The sequence below is a fragment of the Erythrolamprus reginae genome, chromosome 2 (genome assembly GCF_031021105.1).
Source record: "Erythrolamprus reginae isolate rEryReg1 chromosome 2, rEryReg1.hap1, whole genome shotgun sequence".
In the NCBI taxonomy this organism is placed as follows: domain Eukaryota; kingdom Metazoa; phylum Chordata; class Lepidosauria; order Squamata; family Dipsadidae; genus Erythrolamprus; species Erythrolamprus reginae.
Window position 1 is genome coordinate 26,187,207 of NC_091951.1, and position 23,827 is coordinate 26,211,033.

Sequence of the window (23,827 nt, forward strand, 5' to 3'; positions counted from 1 at the left end):
ATATGTTTTATAAATTTTTAGATGTTTTTTCCTTTACTTACTATGTTATAATTAATACTTTTACACACTTTTTAGATGTTGTTAAATAACGATAAAATTTTTCCCTTTTCCCCTTTTTTAATATAAAGATTACAGTACTTCTATCTTGAGCGGAGCGACTGTAGCTCCACTATGTGTTATATGTTATGTGTGTCATGTTTGTCTAATGCAAATTAATAAAAAAAAATTTTTTTTAAAAGGATTTCCTGCTTGAGCAGTGGGTTGGACTTGACGACCTGCAGGGGTCCCTTTCAACAAGTAAGTAAGTAAGTAAGTAAGTAAGTAAGTAAGTAAGTAAGTAAGTAAATACATGCATGCATGCATGCATGCATACATACATACATACATACTACAGAAAGAAAAAAAGGAAGGAAGAAGGAAGGAAGATTATTCAGTATATGTATAGGCTAACTTGCAAAGCTCGAATGCTAGAAGACGTGATACCATTTAATCAGTGGAAACGTTGCAAACACCTTAGGTAGAAACTGATGAAGCACGTTGTTTTGCCCCCTATCTGGATGTGGTGGTTCAAACAGGAAACCGGTGCCTGGAAAGCGGATACCTATGGCTCTGTGGAGCTTAAAGGAGTTAAAACCATCGAGTACTGTATTGCTAGAAAGGTTGGAGCTAGAGGGAACAGTAGGAGAAATTCCAGTTGCCGTTTGACAAAGCACCTTTGGGACAACGGAACTTCCTCTTCCGGAAGACTCCTTGGAGGAAGGTGCGGTGCAGAGCGGCTTTTCTGCTCTTCCGAGGATCGAAGCTGCGGTTGGAAGGTGAGTGGAGGGCAGATGGGAGTAGAGTCCGGGAGCAAGTCGGGCTGTTTGTTTTTCCTCCACGGCCTGGAAGCAGAGAAGCAACTGAAGCGTGTTAGCTGCTGCTGCTGGTGGTGGAGGTTCCTCCCCTGCCCAAATTTAAGCCCACTGGTGCTGCACACTGTGAAACTGGTGGCTGCGATTTTCTGCTGGTGGGAAGATTTAAAAAGTGTTTCAAGTGAAGGTTGATTCTATGGCTATTGAGACTCCCCTGTATCTTGACCCTATCTTCTGGGGTGTTGGGTATTCCTGCCAGCTTCATGTCATCTCAAATTAGATGGGTTTGGTGAATATGAATCACCAGGATCTGATTCTCAGAACACGAGGATTCAGAAGGAAGTGGCAGATATTATCTCTGAACCATTGTACCATATTTTTCAGAAAAACCTGGAACATAGGATTCGAAAAGAGCGCATGTAGTTCCCATCTTCAAAAAAGGGGAGACCCAGGAATCTATGGACCAATTAAGCTAACACTGATCCCTGTATTATAATAGTAAAATAATATAATCATCTAGAACAGGATTGGAAAAGAACTGATGTAGTTCCCATCTTCAAAAAAAGGGGAGAAAAGAGCCCCAGGAATCTACGGACCAATTAACCTAACATTGATCCCTGTATTATAATAGTAAAATAATATAAACATCTAGAACAGGATTGGAAAAGAGTCGATGTAGTTCCCATCTTCAAAAAAGGGAAGAAAAGAGACCCAGGAATCTACGGACCAATTAAGCTAACACGATCCCTGTATTATAATAGTAAAATAATATAATCATCTAGAACAGAGGTCAGCAACCTTAAAAACTCAAAAGAGCCATTTGGACCTATTTCCCTGAGAAAACAAAACACCCAGAGCCACAAAACCTGGGTGGGTGTGTCCAACGTAATGTTATTCCCATGGAGTCACATGACACACACCCCCAGCTACACCTACCCATTCTCTCTCTCTCTCTCTCTTTCCACCGAGTGCCAAAGTGCAGCAAAGGCACATGCGGAGGGCGGGTGCTGCTTGCTTACGGAGGGTCTTTCCATGTGGCTACTCTCCTTCCCTAAGGATCCAGCCAGCCATTGCCAGGCCATGTCCCGACCCAAGAATGGTTGCAGGATTTGGTTTACTTAGTCTAGAGAAAAGAAGGACTAGAGGTGACATGAAGAAAAGAAGGACTAGGGGTATTCTAATATTTGAAAGGTTGCCATAAGGAGGAGGAGGTGAACTTGTTTTCTAAAGCCCCAGAAAGCAAGGTAAGGAACAATGGATGGAAAGTAATCAAGGAGAGAAGCAACCTGGAACTAAGGCAGGAATGTCAAATTTAATTTCATTGAGGGCAGCATCAGGGTTGTGTTTGCCATCGCTGAGCTGGGGAGGTGTGGCTACGGTGGGTGTGGCCAGTTGAATGACACTCATTGAAGCTGTGTTTTTGGCCATGACAGCCTCATGCAGTGCTCTGCCACCAAAACTAGAGCTTGTGGGGGGGGGGGGGGTTTGAGGGCTGCCTGGGTTCCATTTTCAGCGGCAACAGGCTGCTGCAGCCGTCTGCCAATGAAAATAGAGCCTGGTTGGACTACATGTAGCTTCCCTGAGCTCTGTTTTCTTTGGCAGAGCGTTGCAAGAGGCCATCACGGCTGAAAATGGAATCTAGGAGGGCCAAATGCAGCTCTCCCTGAGCTCTGTTTTTGCCAGCAAACGCACTGCAGGCTGATCCTTTGCTGTTTCCAGACTGAGCCTACCAGACAGATCTCAGAACCCTGCAGACCAAAACACCATTGCAAAAACACAAAGCCCTCGAAACCCCACCTCCGGACTTCTGTGTTTTTGCGATGGTGCGATTTCGCTGAGGCTTCCCTCGCTGGGAGACCCCACCTGCGGATTTCCATTGCCAGCAGAGCGCCCATTTTTGGCTTGAAAAAGGAGTAAATTTTGGGCTTGCACGCATTAATCGGTTTTCCATTGATTCCCAAGGGAAACATTGTTTCGTCTTACGAACTTTTCACCTTACAAACCTCCTCCTGGAACCAATTAAGTTCGTAAGACAAGGTATCACTGTATTAACCAGGTTCAATTGTGCTAAATCCAGTACCATTAAAAAATAGCCATTGAGGACCTTTTGGCATCTTGGGTCACTTAACACGCCTTTCCTGAGCTCTCAAATTTACTATGACACAGTAGAAGGAGAGGTGCACCCGATTCACAAAATTTTTAATAATCCTAGCAGTTGTTCCATGGCCACATGTCAGCAGTGATTGTGTCAGGCATGTATATTCTCCATGTATACATGTGATGGGTATTTCTCTCTATGCATATACAGTGATACCTCGTCTTACAAATGCCTCGTCATACAAACTTTTCGAGATACAAACCCGGCGCTTAAGATTTTTTTGCCTCTTCTTACAAACTATTTTCACCTTACAAACCCACCACCGCCGCTGGGATGCCCCATCTCCGGACTTCCGCTGCCAGCAAAGCACCCATTTTTGCACTGCTGGGACTCCCCTGAGGCTCCCCTCCATGGGAAACCCCATCTCCGGACTTCCGTGTTTTTGTGATGCTGCAGGGGAATCCCAGCAGGGAAATCCCAGCGGTGCAAAAAGGGGCGCCTCGCTGGCAACGGAAGTCCAGAGGTGGGGTTTCCCAGCGAGGGGAGCCCCAGTGAAATCGCAGCATCTCAAAAACACAGAGGTCCGGAGGTGGGGTTTCGAGGACTTCAGTGTTTTTGCGATGCTGCGATTTTACTGATGCTCCCTTCGCTGGGAAACCCCACCTCCGGACTTCCGTTGCCAGCGAAGCACCCATTTTTGTGATGCTGGGATTCCACTGCAGCATCGCAAAAACACAGAAGTCCAGAGGTGGCGTTTCCCATGGAGGGGAGCCTCAGGGAAATCCCAGCAGCACAAAAGCGGGCGCTTCGGCTGGCAAAAGGGGTGAATTTTGGGCTTGCACGCATTAATCGATTTTCCATTGATTCCTATGGGAAACATTGTTTCGTCTTACAAACTTTTCACCTTAAGAACCTCGTCCCGGAACCAATTAAGTTTGTAAGACAAGGTATCACTGTATCTGCAATTATATAACCCAGGGGTCAGGAACCTTTTTGGCTAAGAGAGCCGTAAACGCCACATATTTTGAAATATAATTCCGCGAGAGCCGTACGTATCTCCCTTTCTCTCTTTCTTTCTCTCTCTCTTTCTCTCCCCCTCTCTTTGTCTCTTTCTATCTCTTTCTCTCCCTCCCTCTATCTTTCTCTTTTTATCTCTCTCTTTCTCTTTCTCTTTCTCTCTCTCTCTTTCTCCCCCTTCTCTCTGAAGTGGGGAGGGCCGGGTTGGCACCAAGGGAGCTCGAGACGGGGTGCAAAAGCAAACTACTCTGCTGGCCCAGGCCCACATCGGAAGGAAGGAAGGAAGGAATGGTAAAAGGGGCGATCAAGAGAGGAATGGGTGAATGAATGGACGGAGGGTGGGAAGGAAGGAAGGAAAGAGGGAAGGGACAGGAACAGAGGAAGGGTGCAAAGAAAGCAAGGAAAGGTGTGAAAGGGGAGAGTAAGAGAAGAAGGAGTGAAAGAAGGGAATGAGGGAGGAAACAAGGGAGGAAGGAGAAGGAAAGCAAGAAATGGAGGGAGGGAAGGAAGGAAAGAAAGAAAGAAAGAAAGAAAGAAAGGGGGAAGGGACAGGAACAGAGGAAGGAAGCAAGGAAACTTATGAAAGGGGAGAGTAAGAGAGGAAGGACTGAAGGAAGGGAGGGAGGGAAGAAGGTAGGAAGGAGAAAGAAAAGAAGAAATAGAGGAAGGGAAGGTAAAAGAGAGAAAGAAAAAGAGCAAGAAAGAAAGCAAGAAAGAGAGAAAGAAAGAATGAAAGAGAAATAAAAATAGAGAGGGGGAATGAAAGAAATGGAAGGAGGGAAGGAAGGAGAGAAAGAAAGAGAAAGAAAGAAAGAAAGAGAAAGAAAAAAGAATGAAAGAGCAAGAGAGCAAGAGAGAAAGAGAAAGAGAGAAAGAAAGAAAGAAAGAAAGAAAGAAAGAAAGGCAACTTCAAAGAAAGGCTCACTGAGCATCTCTCACTCTCTCTTTCTATCCCTCTTTCTTTCTCTCTCTTCCTTTCTATCTCTCCTCTTCCTTTCTCTCTCCTCTCTCTCCCCCTCTCTTTCTACCCTCCTTTCTCTTCCTTCCTTCTCTCCCTCCCTCCCCTCCCTCCCTCCTTCCTTCCTCTCCATTTCTCTTTCCCTCCCTCTCTTTCCCTTTTCTTTCTTTTGGTCCACTTCTCTCTCTCTCCGCTTCTCCACTTGCCTCCCCCTCGCGCCTCGCCCTTCCCACCCGGCCACCCGCGCGCGCTTACCAGCAGCAGGAATTCAAGTAAGCCCAAAAGAAGCCATTGGCTCCGGGCGGCGTTCATGGCCCCCCCGAACCCCCAGCCCAGCTGGAGCTCCCTCTCACCGCCGCCATCTCCCTGCGACTGCCTGCGGCCGCTGCAGCCCCCCCCTCCCACCGGGCCACAAAGGACATTTGCCGCCGACGCCAGTGAAGCTTCAGCTGGGCGGGGCGCTGCTGGTACTTCCCTCCTGGGGCTCCCGCTCGCAGCTGTCCCCCGGCTTCTGCTCGATGCCGCGGTTTTCGGCGCTGTCCTGCTGTGCCCCAAAGACGGAAGGCGGGAAAAAGGCGAGAAGAATGGAGCTCTCCTTCTTCCTGCCTTCCGTCTTTGGGGCCCAGCAGGACAGCGCCGAAAACCGTGGCATCGAGCAGGAGCCAGGGGACAGCTGCGAGCGGGAGCTCAGTGCTAGGAGCCCTGTCTGCGAGCCAGATACGGCCATCAAAAGAGCCATATCTGGCTCGCGAGCCATAGGTTCCCGACCCCTGATATAACCTATCCACAGCATTTCAAGATATATTTGATGATAACATTTCGCATTGCAAAGAATTTGTCATTGACTCAAATAAACAACTGAATTTGATTAACTAGGTATTTGAACGTGGATCTCAGTAGTACTTCATGTGTCATTCAGTAATATACTTCATGTGTCATTTGAATCACCAATAATGTAAGTGATTATTCTACCCTGTTTTCCCCAAAATAAGACATCCCCTGATAATAAACCCAATTGGGATTTTGAGTGCCTGACAATAAGGTCAAGTACTTATTTTAGGGTTCAAAAAAAATATAAGACAAGGTCTTATTTTCGGGGAAACGCCATGGTACAAGAGCATGTTTTTTCATTCTAATATATACTTCCCCCCCTCTTTTACACCCCCTAACCATTTTATCAACAATTAAAGTTACACTTTTCTTTCAATTTTACAGACAAAGAGGATTGCAATAAGAGCAGTTGGGAAATAACTGAAAATAACAAGCAATGTGGAAAAGGGAAGAAAATCAAGCCAGAAATCAAAATATTTTCCATTTCCTTCAGAAAACCATGCAATTCTGCTCCTCCTCCAGCAGCTGTTAGACAAAAGAGAGAAAATCAAGAAAGAATATGTAGATTATGCACAAATCAAGGATACATTACATGAAAAATCAAGGGAGATTGTTTTTCATTTAACAAAAGACTAATCAACTAATTAGTGAAGATTTATGCATTTATGCCTTTAGCTGCCGTGCTTCCTGGAGTCTTATCTATGCACTGTAGATGGACACTGTCAACATGAATATGCTTTAGACTTGAATTATTTCTTGCAAGACATTGTAAAATAATATTCCTTTGCTTCGATCAATGTTTTAAGCATGTGTGGGTTTGCTTTCTAATAATAATTGATCCATCAGACAGAACATAAACAAGGCATTGCCCTTATTTTTGACCTCCTCAAGATTATCAGCTGTGGAAAAGCTCCATAGATTTGCCAATTGTGGGGAAAGTACACATTGCAAATAACATCTGATTGTGTACTAGAGGAGCCAGAAAGGAGACAAGCCTTACAAATTAGCTGAATGGGGCAAAAAACTTTACGCGCAACAACTCTCTTTTGTTTTATGGAAGCACTTCCAAACAAGAGGGAAGCCACAAAAGTGCCTCCAATGTGCTAAATGCTTTAGTTACCATGGCAACATGGTGTTATATCAGATAAGCCACAGGAGGGAGAAATCGTAGGACTGTACAGATTGTGTGAAAGTTTCGTTAGAAATTCCCAGGTCCTGAGACACTAACGGACGGACACACAGGGATTAAACCATTTGAATATCATTTCTGGGGGGAATGTTTCAGTTAGAATTCCATCGTGGTGAAGAACCAGAGGACTCACAGAAAAGTGAAAACCTTTGAATGTCCTGATTGTGGAAAAAAAATTTCAATCACAATTTCACTCTGGTGATGCATCAGTAGATTGATCTCAGGGAGAAACTGTGTGATGAGAGGAACTATAAAGGAGAATAACCCATTCAATATACTCCTTGTGCGAGAAGTTTCAGTCATATATTCCGCCTGGTGAAACACCAGAGAACTTACACAGGAGAGAAATTGTACGAGTGTCCAGAGTGTGGCAAAAGTTTCAGTTACAATTACCACCTGGCGGACACACCAGAGGATTCACACAGGAGGATAAAGGAGAAGACTCATAGGAGAGAAATGTATTGAATTTCCTGAGTGTCAGAAAACTTTCAGTTGGAATTGCACCCTCATGACACACCAGGGCACTCACACAGGAGAGAATCCCTTTGAATATCCTGACTGTGGGAAAAGTTTCACTCAGCATTCCCACATGGTGAATAATTCCAGCCTAGTGACACACCAGGGGATTCACACAGGAGAGAAACCCTTTGAATGTCCTATCTGCGGGAAAAGCTTTAGTAAAAATTCCAGCCTGTTGACACACCAGAGGACTCACACAGGAGAGAAACCCTTTAAATGTCTTGACTGTTGGAAATGTTACAGTCAGAATTCCAATCTGGTAACGCACCAGAGGACTCACACAGGAGGAAAGCAGTTTTTGTGTCCAGAGTGTGGCAAAAGTTTCAGTCAGAATTCCCACCTGCTGAGACACAAGAAGACTCACACGGGAGAGAAACCCTTTAAATGTTTTGGCTGTGCGAAATGTTACAGTCTGAATTCCCATCTGTTGACACACCAGAGGACTCACACAGGAGAGAAACCATATAAATGTCCTGACTGTGGGAAATGTTACAGTCAGAATTCCTACCTGCTGAAACACCAGAGGATTCACACAGGGGAGAAACCCTTTGAATGTCCTATTTGTGGGAAAAGCTTTAGTGAAAATTCCAACCTGTTGACACACCAGAGGACTCATACAGGGGAGAAACCCTTTAAATGCCCTGACTGTTGGAAATGTTACAATCAGAGTTCCCACCTGGTGACACACCAGAGGACTCACACAGGAAATAAACCCTTTGAATGTCCTGACTGTGGGAAAGGTTTCAGTCAGAATTCCCACCTGCTGACACACCAGAGGATTCACACAGGAGAGAAACCCTTTGAATGTCCTGACTGTGGGAAATGTTTCAGTCAGAATTCCCACCTGCTGACGCATCAGAGGATTCACACAGGAGAGAAACCCTTTAAATGTCTTGACTGTGGGAAATGTTTTAGTGAAAATTTCAAACTGTTGGTACACAAGAGGACTCACTTAGGAGAGAAACCCTTCGAATGTCCTTACTGTGGCAAATGTTTCAGTCAGAATTCCCACATGCTGACACACCAGAGGATTCACACAGGAGAGAAACCCTTTGAATGCCCTTGCTGTGAGAAAAGCTTTAGTGATAATTCCAGCCTGGTGAGACACCGTAGGACTCACACAGGAGAGAAACCCTTTGAATGTCCTGACTGTGGGAAATCTTTCCGTCAGAATTCCAGCCTAGTGACACACCAGAGGGCTCACACAGGAGAGAAACCCTTTGAATGTCCTATCTGTGGGAAAAGCTTTAGGGATAATTCCAGCCTGGTGAGACACCGGAGGATTCACACAGGAGAGAAACCTTTTGAATGTCCTATCTGTGGGAAAAGCTTTAGTAATAATTCCAGCCTGTTGACACATCAGAGGACGCACACAGGAGAGAAACCCTTTAAATGTCCTATCTGTGGGAAATGTTACAGTCAGAGTTCCCACCTGGTGACACACCAGAGGACTCACAGGAGGGAAACCCTTTGAATGTCCTGACTCTGGGAAATGTTACAGTCAGAATTCTCACATAGTGACACACCAGATAATTCACACAGGAGAGAAACCATTTGAATGTCCTGACTGTGGGAAATGTTAGAATTCCCACTGGTAACACACTAGAGGATTCAACAGTAGAGAAACCCTTTGATTGTCCCCATTCTGCCAAAAATTTCAGTCATATTCATACCCGCTGACACACCAGAAGTTTCACACAGGAAAGAACAATAATTGGAGCCAATGATTAGCTCTGGAAATGAATCATCCCGATTTTGTTTAGTTTATAAGAAACCAAAGAATTGCAGGTTTAATCATTTCACTAACACAGAGGATTGATTAAATATATATATACTCGAAAGTGTGCAATAGGGTTGATATTCCTGGAGGCATCTGTAATATGGTAAATGATTTAGCTTTACTAGATAAATGGTCAAAGCAATGGAAACTGCAGTTTAATGTTTCCAAATGTAAAATAATGCACTTGGGGAAAAGGAATCCTCAATCTGAGTATTGCATTGGCAGTTCTGTGTTAGCAAAAACTTCAGAAGAGAAGGATTTAGGGGTAGTGATTTCTGACAGTCTCAAAATGGGTGAGTAGTGTGGTCGGGCGGTAGGAAAAGCAAGTAGGATGCTTGGCTGCATAGCTAGAGGTATAACAAGCAGGAAGAGGGAGATTGTGATCCCCTTATATAGAGTGCTGGTGAGACCACATTTGGAGTACTGTGTTCACCTACAAAAAGATATTGACAAAATTGAACGGGTCCAAAGACGGGCTACAAGAATGGTGGAAGGTCTTAAGCATAAAACGTATCAGGAAAGACTTAATGAATTCAATCTGTATAGTCTGGAGGACAGAAGGAAAAGGGGGGACATGATCAAAACATTTAAATATGTTAAAGGGTTAAATAAGGTTCAGGAGGGAAGTGTTTTTAATAGGAAAATGAACACAAGAATAAGGGGACACAATCTGAAGTTAGTTGGGGGAAAGATCAAAAGCAACATGAGAAAATATTATTTTACTGAAAGAGTAGTAGATCCTTGGAACAAACTTCCAGCAGACATGGTTGGTAACTGAATTTAAACATGCCTGGGATAAACATATATCCATTGTAAGATAAAATACAGGAAATAGTATAAGGACAGACTAGATGGACCATGAGGTCTTTTTCTGCCGTCAGTCTTCTATTTTTCTATGTTTCTTTTGGGTCACTTTGCATATGATCCCTCTGCAAAAGGGCACCCACAACCAGGACCAAGTCAGGGGCAAGGAGTTTGAGCCTCCAACTCCAAGTAGATTAAAATTTAAACATCTTTGAAAGTTTCTACATTTTAAAACATTAACATATTTAATATTCATAAAAGTATGCTTATGTTTGATGTCTTCTTCTTTTTGAATAGCTGTCTTGTCTCATTATGGTTACAAGCTAAACAAAAACCCTTAAAATTACCAAAGCCCCTGAAGGGAGATTATGATCTCCTTATATAGAGCGCTGGTGAGACCACATTTGGAACACTCTGTTCAGTTCTGGAGACCTCACCTACAAAAAGATATTGACAAAATTGAACGGGTCCAAAGACGGGCTACAAGAATGGTGGAAGGTCTTAAGCATAAAACGTATCAGGAAAGACTTAATGAACTCAATCTGTATAGTCTGGAGGACAGAAGGAAAATGGCGGACATGATTGAAATATTTAAATATGTCAAAGGGTTAAATAAGGTCCAGGAGGGAAGTGTTTTTAATAGGAAAGTGAACACAAGGACAAGGGGACACAATCTGAAGTTAGTTGGGGGAAAGATCAAAAGCAATATGAGAAAATATTATTTTACTGAAAGAGTAGTAGATCCTTGGAACAAACTTCCAGCAGACATGGTAGGTAAATCCACAGTTACTGAATTTAAACATGCTTGGGATAAACATATATCCATCCTAAGATAAAATACAGAAAATAGTATAAGGGCAGACTAGATGGACCATGAGGTCTTTTTCTGCTGTCAGACTTCTATGTTTCTAATCTTTGACAGGGCTATACTGTAGTGCATAATCATGCATTGTGAAGCAATGTTCAGAATCTACCCCAGTGGGCAATGTTCCCTCTAATTTTTTTCCGGTGTGGACGGAAACGCATAGTGTCTGTGCGGCAGTCACTTTGGGACTGGGCGGTGTTGTGATTCAGCCTGAGGCTCCTCAGGGACTGGCTGCGTCTCTGCTGGATCCAGGCCCGGAGGAGGAGGACAGTGAACAGGAAGGGGAGGACCAGGCAGACGGGGGAGAGGAAAGTCAGGAAGAGGATGAGGGGGAGCAGCCTGAGAGCCCCAGGGGGGGGCCTCTCCCCAGCCAGTAGCCTGGCTTCATTGGATGAGGAAGCACAGGCTATAATTGACATGAGACAGAGACGTGCAGCTCAGAGACGGGACCAATTAGAAAGGTATTGGCATCACTGAATTGGCAACAGCTGGGTTTGCGTGTGGTTCTCCTCAGCAGGGTTTAAAAGGCAGGCAAGCCCGTTTAGCCATGTGGAGCGTTATCAACTGGAAAGTTCTGTGACCCTGCTTTGCTTCTCAGTGTCTCTGATCTTGGCTTGTGGCCTAGAAGACTGGAAGACTTGGGGGAGGCGTATGTTTGTTATCTCCAGCGTTGTTTTTGACAGCAAGAATCCTGTTTTACTTCATGGCCTTCGTGAAACATCTTTGAAGTTTCAGCGTGTTCCTGTTTGTAAGGACATTTTCTGTTACCTGTGTTTGCTTTGAATTCTATAAACTGCCTTTGATTTTTACCAGTGTGTCTGGCTTCTCTTTTTGGGTTGGTGTTTGCTGGAGGGACCCAGACAGAACAGGCGGCATAGAAAAAGAATGAATGAATGAATGAATGAATGAATGAATGAATGAATGAATGAATGAATAAAATAGGAAAAATTCTGGGTACCTCTCCTATCTGTCCCCCTTTTCTCTCTCATTTCTCGCTCTTCCTCCCTTTTTCTCTCATTCCTTCCCTCTCTCGTCTCTTTTTCCATCCCTGTCTCTTCCTCCCTTGTGTGTGTGTTTGTGTGAAGTCTTGAACCATTTCCAAAAACAGTTGAGGGCTTGGGTTTTTTTCCTCTCTTATTGAGTGCTTTTTACCATATGCTTTAAATCAAGAGTCACTTCTCTCTCTCTTTTGTTTCTCTCTCTTTCCTCTAATTCTCTGCCTCAATCATTTTCTCATTTTTAAAAAAATATTTTTTATTTACATATATACAATGAGACAATGACAACAAACAGTACATATACATAAAATATGAAAGACAAGCAAGAGATATGTTTCTTCTTTCCTCCTATGGTAGGAACTGTTGGCAGCGTCCTTTTTTATTCTTGGTGGTGTTAAGACCAGTGGTTTGAGTTATGTATTATTATAATTAAGTTCTTATAATGTAGGTTCTATCAAATAGACAGAACAAAAACTGTATTGATTATATAAAAGTTGTTCTTTGTCATTTTTCTTTATCTCGCAGCACTGTGAAAAGGTGTTTTTTTATTTAACCAGGTGTAAAAATCTTCCCCTATTTGGTAATATTTCGTTTTTTCTTTTTCTTTTAGTTCCATTGTTAGTTTATCTGCTTCAGCACAGTCTAACATTTTTTTTTATTAAATTCCGTTCATTTGGCATATTTTCATTTTTCCAAAATTGTGCTATGGCTATTCTCGTTGATGTTATTAAATGTTGTATCAAATAGTAGTGTTCCTTATTCATCTGGTTTTCAATACAGTAATACCAAGCAAGCAAAAATATTTCTGGTTTCATTTCTAATTCAATCTTAATTATTTCTTTTATCCACTTTTGGAGTTTGTGCCAAATTTCTTTAACTTGTCTGCAGGTCCACCACATATGAAAATATGAACACTGTTTCTCTTATTATTTGAGTGCTTTTTACCATATGCTTTAAATCAAGAGTCACTTCTCTCTCTCTTTTGTTTCTCTCTCTTTCCTCTAATTCTCTGCCTCAATCATTTTCTAATTTCTTTTTTTCTTCCCCTTTTGCTCTCATTTCTCTCTCTCTTCCTTCCTCTCTTCTCTCTCTCTCTTTCTTTCTCTCTCTCCCCCCTCCTTCTCCCCCCTCTTCGTCCCTGTTTAATGGTGGCCGGCTCCGTCTTGATGCGGGCTGCCGCCATCTTGTACTGGGATTGGGTGGTGGAGGGGACCCAAGCGGCGGCGGGCAGCCCCCAGCGTGGCGGCGGAAGAGTAGGCGAAGCTCGTGCTTCAGCCACACTGGGGGTGAGTGACCCATCCCCCCCCCCGGCTCCAGGGGGCAGCCCCAGCATGGCAGCGGGAGAGGAGGAGGTGAAGCCGGCTGCCTGGGGAAGCGGCGCATTTGAAAAATGTGCTGCTTTTCAAACGCGCCACTTTTCAAATGCGCCATTTCTCCAGGCAGCCGGCTTTGCATCCTCTCCCGCTACCGCACTGGGGCTGCCCCCTGGAGCCGGAGGTGAAGGGCCCACCTTGGCCCAGGTGTGGCCAAAGCACAAGCTTCACCTCCTCTTCCGCCATCGCGCTGGTTCCCCTCCGCCACCCAATCCCAGTACAAGACGGCGGCAGCCTGCATCAAGACAGAGCCGGCCACCGTTAACAGTTAGGAAGAGGGGGGAGAGAGAAAAGGGGGGCAAGAGGGGGGAGAGACGTGAGCTCAAAGCCCCGCAGAACTGCTGCCGCCGCCTCCCCCCTTCCATCCCAGCGCAGGCCGAGCCTCAATTACTCAGGGAAAGGGCAGAAGCGCTTGATGGGTGCCGCCATCTTTCCCTGAACTGGTGGGGGCAAAGTGGAATAGGGAGCGCATGATTTTTCAAATGAAGAAAAACCTTGTCGCTCCCCGCCCCCAACTCCAAAAACCCACGTATGTCACCAGGCATGGGGAAATTGATATACCCTTAGCTGTTCTGGTTTATGTATGGCTGGTTTGGGTTGTATGATTATTTTTTATAAGGGTTTTTAAATTTGTTTTTAATATTGGATTTGTATACTATGTATTGCTTGTTGTGAGCCACTCCAAGTCCCTGGAGAGGGGCTGCATACAAATCTAATAAATTATTATTATTATTATTATTATTATTATTATTATTATTATTATTATATCCTCCATCAGCCATACTCCCTTAGTGACAAGCATATTCTGTTTATTAAGGTTAACTACAAATAGGTACAAAGTATATTTTTCAACACAATGATTTCAACACAACCCTCCTTTAGGTTTTTACCAGGACAAAGGGTCATATTTTGGGGGTGGGTTTTTTTTGTCTGTTTCTTACATCCACCATATAATTTCTTTTTCACTTCTCCAACACCAAGACAGTTGCAACAAATTTGTCAGCATCTTGGTGCTACCACCACCTGGGTAACAAGTAGGCACCTACAAGAAGACAAGATCACAGCAAGAGTTGTTAATAAATACAAGAACCCTATACGCAAAACCACAATGCCTTTTATTCTCAAGCTACAACTGTCAGGGTTCCAAATAGCATTCCCCTGGTCCACTAATTAATCTCTATTTTTAATAAATAATAAATCTTTATATTTTGTTATCCTTGCTAAATTCATCATTGTTGGGTTTTTTAAATCATTTCTATTGTTGATAGCCAGGGTGGGATTTTAGTATAACCTTTATGTTTAATTTTTATCAATGTCGTAAAAGGGCTTTCCTTATGAAATGATTTTGGAAATATTTATGATTTTGTATTTACCGTCCCAAATTATAGTACACCATTCTACTTTAGATCATGTCCTTTAAGTGTTAACATTCTTTTATTTTCTAAGAGTATCCAACCCTTTAACTATGTCAATATTGTTGCTTCATTGTAAAGTCCCCAATTTGGTAAGGCTAATCCCCCTCTCTCCTTAAATTCTTGTAGTTTTAATTTTATTCTTGATTTCTTTGGTTTAATTTAGACATTAATTTATTTAAATTATGAAAAAATATTTATCCAAATTTATTGGAGCTATTTGAAATAAAAATAGAATTTTTGGTAATATATTCAATTTAATGGTTGTGATTCAACCCATTAAATAAATTTGTAATTTGCTCCAATCTTCTAAATCCTTGTTGTAAATTGTTGTCACAAATTTATTATAGTTGTCTTCTCTTATTGAAGAATTTATTTATTTATTAATCAGATTTGTATGCCGCCCCTCTCCGCAGACTCGGGGCGGCTAACAACAATAAAAAGACAATGTAAACAAATCTAATACTAAAAATAATCTAAAAAAACCCAATTTAAAGAACCAATCATACATACAAACATATCATGTATAAATTCTATAAGCCTAGGGGGAAGAGAAAATTTCAATTCCCCCATGCCTGACAACAGAGGTGGGTTATGAGGAGCTTACGAAAGGCAAGGAGGGTGGGGGCAACTCTGATATCCGGGGGGAGTTGGTTCCAGAGGGTCGGGGCCGCCACAGAGAAGGCTCTTCCCCTGGGTCCCGCCAGAATATTTTGCAGTCAACCAAATCCCTAAATATTTTGTCTTTTTGACTATTTTCATGTTTGTTATCTGTTCTAATTCTGATTTTGCTTTTTGGTCAAAATTCATAATGATTATTTTGGTTTTATTTTTATTTATTTTCAATCCTGCCACTTTTTTGTATTCTTCAATTGTTTCAATCAAATTTGTTCTACATTTCAAAGGTTCTTCCAAAATAAAAGCTAGGTCATCGGCAAATGCTTGTAATTTATATTCTTCATCTTTTATTTTTAAACCTCTAGTATTTGGGTTTTCTCTTATCTCAATTTGTAGGTCTTCTAACATTAAAATAAATAAAAGCATTGAGAGAAGACATACTTATCTCTTTCCTAATTTCAATATTATCGGTTAGTTCCCCATTTATTATTATTTTTGCTTTTTGGCTATCATAAATTTTATCTATTATTAAACTGATAAGAACAGATACTACACAAAAATTTTTATGAATATAATGGCAGTAAGAACAAAAAAAATTAAACAAAATTATACATTCAGATCAAAGTGGATTTCTGCCAATGAGACAAATTAGGAGAAATATGAGATTAATTTTAAATATTTTTGAATACTATGAAGAGCATCCAGAAAAGCAAGTAGCAGTTATTTATTTATTAGATTTATATGCCACCCCTCTCCGCAGACTCAGGGCGGCTCACAACAGTGATAAAAACAGTATACGATGACAAATCTAATATTAAAAGTCTATAATAATAAATCTAACATTAAAAGTCTAAAAAACCCATTGTTTAAAAATCATACAGACAACATACCATATATAAAACTACATAGGCAAGGGGAGAGATCTCAGTTCCCCCATGCCTGATGGCAGAGGTGGGTTTTAAGGAGTTTACGAAAGGCAAGCAGGGTGGGGGCAATCCTAATCTCTGGGGGGAGCTGGTTCCAGAGGGTTTGGGCCACCACAGAGAAGGTTCTTCCCCTGGGTCCCGCCAGCTGACATTGTTTAGTTGACGGGACCCTGAGAAGGCCAACTCTGTGGGACCTAACCGGCCACTGGGATTCGTGCGGCAGAAGGCAGTCTCGCAGATATTCTGGTCCAGTGCCATGAAGGGCTTTATAGGTCATAACTGAAGAGTCAGGACTCCGGTAGCTTAAATCAAACTGGTTTATTCATGGCAAGAGGTAATACAGGAACACTGGAACGGTAGGTTTGCCGGAATGAGGGCAACGGCTAACCCGTTGCCCTTTTATACTCTTTTTAACGCGGGCTTTTCCCAACTGACACACATTTAACTTTCGCGGCTATTTTCTGAATAGCCGCGTCTTAACCAATCGCAGATTTTCTGCGAATATTTTTAAACAAACACAACACCCCTCCCTCTTCGGCTGAGACCATGATTACGTGTTAATCCACGTCACATAGTCCTGCAAGCGGATTGGTGGCTTTACAGATCTCTGGGACCTGCGCAGTTCATTTTGCTGGGAGCTGCTTGCCTGGACGGCTGGCTCCGTTGCTCCGCTAAGGCTAGTCTCTGACGGGCCTGGTTGCGATGATGCATTTTGATCTTCGCCGGCCGCCAGGGGCAACAAGCAGCCATCGCTGGAGTCTCGAGGTGGTTCTGGTAAGTCCTCTATTGGTTTGTCTACAGTAGGTAAAATGTCTGGGTTAGTCTTCATTCTTTTGCGTAGTTGGTCGACATGCCGATGCCAACTGCGCCCATCTGTTAATCTTACAACGTATGTTTTTAAACCCGTTTTATCTAATACTGTTCCATCTTTCCATTTATCATTCGAATCATAGTCTTTGGCATAAATTAAATCCCCGATGTTAAACTGTCTCTCACTTTGTATTTTTATTTCTTTTTGGTCATTCTGGTAATTTGGGTGAATTCTGTCTAATTTGGAACGAAGGTTTCTGCCCATTAAAAGTTCTGCCGGGCTTTTGTTTGTAGACGCTGACGGCGTAATATGCTGAATGGTTAAAAATTCATCAATTTGTTGTTGCCAATCTCCTAATGGTGCTTTGTTTAATGCTTCCTTTGTGGTTCTAACCATTCGTTCTGCTTGCCCATTAGCTTGGGGAAAATGAGGTGGAGTGAGCACATGTTTTATGCCCTGGTCTGCAAGAAATAGTTCCATTTGACGGGCTGTTAACTGAGGCCCGTTGTCAGATACCAAAGTATCTGGAATACCATGTGTGGCAAACATTTTCCTTAATGCCTTTATAGTTGCACTAGTAGTTGTGGATGCCATGAGTTCAATTTCCAGCCACTTGGAGTATGCATCCACAACCAGCAAAAAGGATTGGCCCCTGATTGGTCCTGCAAAGTCAATATGTATTCTGGACCAGGGCCCTCTTGGTGTTGGCCACTCTGATGGTGTGACTTTTGGTGGGTTGGGTCTTGTTCTCTGGCAGGGTATACAACCACCCACCCATGACTCTATGTCCTTGTCCAACCCTGGCCACCATAAATGACTTCTGGCAATAGTTTTCATTTTGACTATTCCTGGGTGACCTATATGCAATAACTGCAATGCTTGCTTCTGTAAGGATTTTGGAATAACAACCCTGTCTCCCCACAATATACAATCTTTTAACACATTTAATTCAAACTGTCTATTCTTAAAAGGTTGAAATTGGTTTGGTTGTTGTTCAATTGGCCATCCCTTTAATATCCATTGTTTAATGTATTTTAAAATTGGATCTGCTTGTGTCTGATTGGCTATTTCTGTTGCTGTTAATAACGTTTGTTTACTAGTTTCAATTAGTAAAACGCTTGAGGCCGGGGCTGGATCACTGACTAATTCTGTTTGGGGGCACCTGCTTAATGCATCTGCATTTCCTATGTCTTTCCCCCCCCTGTGGATTAATGTATAATTGTAAGCGGCTAGAAAAATAGTCCAACGAGTCATGCGAGGAGAAAGAAAGGCGGGAGTTTGTTTGTTTCCCGCCAAAATGCCTAAAAGCGGTTTATGGTCGGTGATTAACGTAAAGGGGCGACCACAAAGGTAATAATGGAAACGTTTAACTCCAGCGACAAGGGCTAACGCCTCCTTGTCGAGCTGGGAGTAATTCCTTTCAGCTGCCGAAAGAGTTTTAGAATAATAGGCTATTGGGGCTTCTGTGCCGTCCGGAAAGTTATGGCTGAGGACGGCTCCTATGCCGAACGGTGAAGCGTCGCAGGTTAGGGATAAGGGCATAGCTACATTATATTGCACTAGGACACTGTTGGAGGAAAGTAAATTTTTTACTGCTTGAAAAGCGGCTTGTTCTTTTGGTCCCCACGTCCAGGCAGAGTCTTTCTTTAGGAGGTTATGAAGCGGTTCTGCCACCGTCGCTTTCTGTTTAAGAAAGACGGAATAAAAGTTAAGGAGTCCTAGGAATGCTTGTAAGTCTGTCTTATCTGAAGGGGTGGGGGCATTTCTTATGGCATCAACTTTGTCATTTGTGGGGTGAATTCCAAAACGATCTATTGTAAAACCCAAGAATTCAACTTTGGGCACAGCCCAAGAACATTTGTCAGCTTTTAAATGGAGTCCTGTTTCTTTAAATTTAGTTAAAACGCGCCTGATTCTGTCCCATAACTCAGATTTGGATGTGGCTGATATTAATACGTCGTCGAAATATGGAACGACCCCAGGAATATTATTTAAAATGCGCTCCATCAGACCCTGAAAGATACCTGGGGCGGTAGAGACTCCAAACTGGAGCCGGGTGCATTTAAAGGCACCTCTATGAGTTACGATTGTCTGGGCTTCAGAGGTGTCTTGATCTACGGTGAGCTGTTGATATGCCTGTGCCAGGTCCAACTTCGCGAAGATGGACCCGTTTCCTAAGGTGTGCAAGAGTTGCTGCACTACTGGGATTGGATAGGCATTATGCTGTAGTGCTTTATTAATCGTGGCTTTATAATCTGCGCAAATTCTAATAGAGCCATCCGGCTTAACGGGCGTTACAATAGGAGTTTCCCATTTAGCATGATCAGTGGGAACTAAAATGCCCTGAGCTATTAATTTGTCCAATTGTTCATCCACTTTAGGCAAAAGTGGAATGGGGATTCTGCGGGGCTTTAATCTGATAGGCGAAATATTTGGGTCCAGATTAAACGAAATGGGGCTGCCTGTATATTTACCCAGAGTGCTAGAAAAAACTTCGGGAAATTCTTTCAATAAATCATTTGGGTCAAAAGAGTCACATACATTGTTAACCCCTGAAATTTCAATACCTAAAGGTTGTAACCATCTAAGTCCCAGTAAGGAGTGTTTAGGACCGTCAACCACTAACAGAGGTAAAAACCCTTGAAATTGTTTAAACACAATAGGAACATTTAAGCATCCTAATACTGGAATTGAATGGCCCTGAAAATCACTCAAACCCGGTTCCCAAGGTTGCAAGTCAGTTTGTTTAACACGAGGTAAATATAATTTAAGTTTTTCCCAAGGCATTATGGAATGTCTGGAACCGGTGTCTAATTCCATTTGGCAGGGGTGGCCGTTGAGGAAAAGAGAAACAAATAGCTTGTTTTCCGCAGCGGGAAAATTGCAGTTTACGGAAGAGGGGAAGTTACCTCGTTGGTTAGAAGAGGGCGAGTTGTCAGCCGGGCGGGAAACGTTGCGCGAAAACGGTGGTCGTCGATTCCTCGGTGAAAAATAGGGTCGTTGGTTTTGCTGAGTTGCTGGAGTTGGGTTGGCGGCGCGGCAGACTTCAGCGATGTGGCCGCGGCGCTGGCAACGGCGGCAGTAGGCGTCCTTGAAATGGCAGCGAAAACGAGGGTGATTTCCGTTGCAGCCGGCACATCTGTCTGCACGGGAGGCTTCTTTGGCGTCATGGTCGGAGGCTCTTCGGATTTGGAGACAGGTGTCGTCTGGGGTAGCGGATTCCGAGTGCTTTTCCTCAGGAGGGCAGGCGTGCCAAGGTGATTCATCAGGGATGTGATGAACGGTTGAGGTTGCGCGTTTAATTTCGGCAACAGATGTTTCAGATACCTCGGAGGCTTTTGCTGCCTTAAGAATGTCTTGGAGAGAGGCATCCTCATCAACTAAGTATTTCTTCTGGAGCGTGATATTGGTTAGACCGAAAATAAGGCGGTCAATCAGCTGTTCCTCTGGATCCTTGTATTTGCACTTCGGGAGGAGTGCGCGTAGGCGAGTAATGAAATCGTTGGTGGATTCGCCGTCCGCTTGCCTCATCTGCGCGAATTGATGGCGGTATACGCGGACAGGAGTCGTCGGCTGGTAATGAGCGGCGAGTTTTGCTTGTAGAGTTGACCATGCGACGGTTTCCAGGGTGTCTGGGTCAACGAGTGTAGAGGCTAGGCTGTAGACTTCTGTGCCGCAATAAGCGAGGAATATAGCTTTCTTCCTCTCGTCATCAGCGTCATGTAGATTGCTCGCTTTCAAGAAAAATGTGAATTTGGACATATACGAGGTCCAAGCTTCCGTTTCGGAGTTGAATACGGGCGGCGGTGGAGCCATGGCCGAGTTCATGGCTGCGTTAGCGGGAGTTTGACCTCCTCGTCGCCACTGAAGAGTCAGGACTCCGGTAGCTTAAATCAAACTGGTTTATTCATGGCAAGAGGTAATACAGGAACACTGGAACGGTAGGTTTGCCGGAATGAGGGCAACGGCTAACCCGTTGCCCTTTTATACTCTTTTTAACGCGGGCTTTTCCCAACTGACACACATTTAACTTTCGCGGCTATTTTCTGAATAGCCGCGTCTTAACCAATCGCAGATTTTCTGCGAATATTTTTAAACAAACACAACAATAACCAACACTTTGAATTGTGACTGGAAACTGATCGGCAACCAATGCAGACTGCAGAGTGTTGGTGTAACGTGGGCATATCTAGGGAAGCCCATGATTGCTCTCGCAGCTGCATTCTGCACGATCTGGAGTTTCCGAACACTCTTCAAAGGTAGCCCCATGTAGAGAGTGTTACAATAGTCGAGCCTCGAGGTGATGAGGGCATGAGTGACTGTGAGCAGTGAGTCCTGGTCCAGATAGGGCCGCAACTGGTGCACCAGGCGAACCTGGGCAAACGCCCTCCTCGTCACAGCCGAAAGATGTTTCTCTAATGTCAGCTGTGGATCAAGGAGGATGCCCACGTTGCGGACCCTCTCTGAGGGGGGCAATAATTCCCCCCTCAGGGTGATGGACGGACAGATGGAATTGTCCTTGGGAGGCAAAACCCACAGCCACTCCGTCTTATCAGGATTGAGTTTGAGTCTGTTGACACCCATCCAGTTATCTTCCTGGATGTGCAAAAAGCATGTGATGTGGCATGGATGTGCTCTCTTTGGCATTCTTTTCCTGGAAGATTCACATAGAAGTTAGTTTAAAGTTTGTAGTTTATAAAATGGCTGCATAATTTTTTTTTTAAAATCCAAAAGCATAGGTTACAATAAAAGGCAAAATGCTAAAATGCTAACTTAACCTTTTACATTATTTAAAATTTCAATATACATGCCAAATATCCATTCAGTTATGAAATTTATTTGTTGACCTGGGTGAATCATGAGTGTTGTAATCATAGGTTTATGGGCACTGAAATTTGGAAATAAGATATTACTGGAGAGTGATGTTTTAAGGCTAAATCGTGTGCTGAATAAAACCTTAATTCTTCCTCTATGGAAAGGCAGTAAAGTCCAGGCTGAGTAGGCAAGCTGCAGACCATGTATGGACTTGGTATGCAATGTGAAGAAAAACCTATAGCTAACTTCCATATAAGGAAATATACGGTATGCATTACTGACATTCCTTTGCAAACACAAAAATCCAGGGAAAAGGCAAGGAATGTAGCTTCTGTTAATTACCTAAAGGGAAACCACAAGAGAAGCTTGCCTTATAAGGTGCAAAAGTGAATAGTAGCTGGAGGATGGCTTAATGTATGTGGCGTTCGCGAATTGGTTATTCTGTACCACATGTCAGAACTGTGAAAATACAATAAAAAGGAGAGGTCTTGATTCATTCGGGGTCGCCTCATCGAGAAAACTTTCTCTGTCGCTTCATTCTGATGTGGCAATCATGGCATGCTGTGCCTCCCTAGAGGGCGACCCACTGAACGAGGGCTGCATGCTTTCACGGAATTGCAAAGAGTGATCATCAAATATATCTGGAAGTGCTGGGGACAGATTACACATATATACATACCCATGCTTCCCTAAAACATAAGACCCAGATTTATTTATTTTTCTTTTTATTATAATACCAACAAGCAAACAACATAAAACATTTATACATACCTATATATATATATACATATTAGTTTACTTAATGATTAATACTTTACAATTCTGTTTTTGTTACTTCATTTTTCCCCTTTAATATTAATTTATTTTATTTATTTATTGTTAAAGTTGAAAGGGACCATGAAGGCCATCAAGTTCAACCCCCAGCCCAAGCAGGAGCCCTATAGTACACCAGCCAAGTGGCAGTTCAATCTTCTCTTAAAAATGTCCAAGTGTTGGAGTTCACAACGTCTGCTGGTAGGTTGTTCCATTGGTTGATCGCTCTGACCGTCAGGAAGTTCCTCCTTATCTCCATGTTGAATCTCTCCTTGGTCAGCTTCCAGCCGTTGTTCCTTGTCCGGCCCTCTGGTGCCCTGGAGAATAAAGTGATCCCCTCCTCTCTGTGACATCCCCTCGTATACTTATAGATTCATTTTCTTATTTTTTTTTCTATCCAATTATACAGTTTCCCCCACACTCTATAGTAGTCCTTGTTTATTCTGTAATTCATAAGTTAATTTACTTAATTTAGCGCAGTTTAACATTTTCCTAATCACCATCTCTTCATTTGGTATCTTTTCTTGTTTCCAAGTTTGTGAGAACACAAATCTTGCTGATGTTAGTATGTGAGATATTTATTTTCTTTTGAGCCCTAAAATAAGCACAAGTTCTTCATTTCGGGGCCTGTCTTACCCACTTACCTTAGGACTTTTGCAGCCAGGGCCTCCACGTCCTCACACCTGTTGCACCGCTGCCTGACTTCTCCTGCGGCCACACATTGTGTAGCTTGTGTTGCAGCTCATGCAAGCTTTGTCCAAACTGTTTCTCAGCTGATTAAAACACTTTTAACTTCTGGAGGGGTTTTTGTTGTTCTTGAGGAAATAATGTTTAAAAAAAGCTACCATCAGCTATCCTTTTCCTTTTGGCTAAACTCCTCTGAGTGCTCTCCAACCATTTCCACTTGACTGCATTTTATTTCACTCTTGCTTTCCTTCTGAGAAAGCAGAGAAGAATGTGAGCCAAGTATGAGTATGTTATACTACCACTGTTGTGGTTAGCTCTGGCCCAGCTCCTGCCCCAAGGACTGTGGATGTGGGGGAGACAGCCACATGCTGCAGGCCTGTTTTGCCCCCGGTGGAATCTGCTGATGAAGGCTCCTCTGACCAAGAAGACATGAGTGACAGGGAGGAGGAGAGTGGGGCAGAC

The 23,827-nt window shown here is 43.2% G+C and overlaps 1 protein-coding gene across 2 annotated transcripts; it reads left to right on the top strand.

Moving 5' to 3' along the window:
- Positions 1-236: 236 nt before the first annotated feature.
- Positions 237-11,774, top strand: LOC139160074 (zinc finger protein 84-like). 2 transcript variants are annotated; one of them, XM_070737604.1, is made up of 2 exons: positions 237-297; positions 6,140-11,774. In XM_070737604.1, the coding sequence occupies exon 2, from the start codon at positions 7,453-7,455 to the stop codon at positions 8,935-8,937; it is 1,485 nt and encodes a 494-aa protein (XP_070593705.1). In that variant the 5' UTR covers positions 237-297; positions 6,140-7,452; the 3' UTR covers positions 8,938-11,774. The 2 variants fall into 2 exon arrangements, with proteins under 2 accessions (XP_070593705.1, XP_070593704.1); XM_070737603.1 differs by lacking the exon at positions 237-297 and adding an exon at positions 706-815.
- Positions 11,775-23,827: the final 12,053 nt, after the last annotated feature.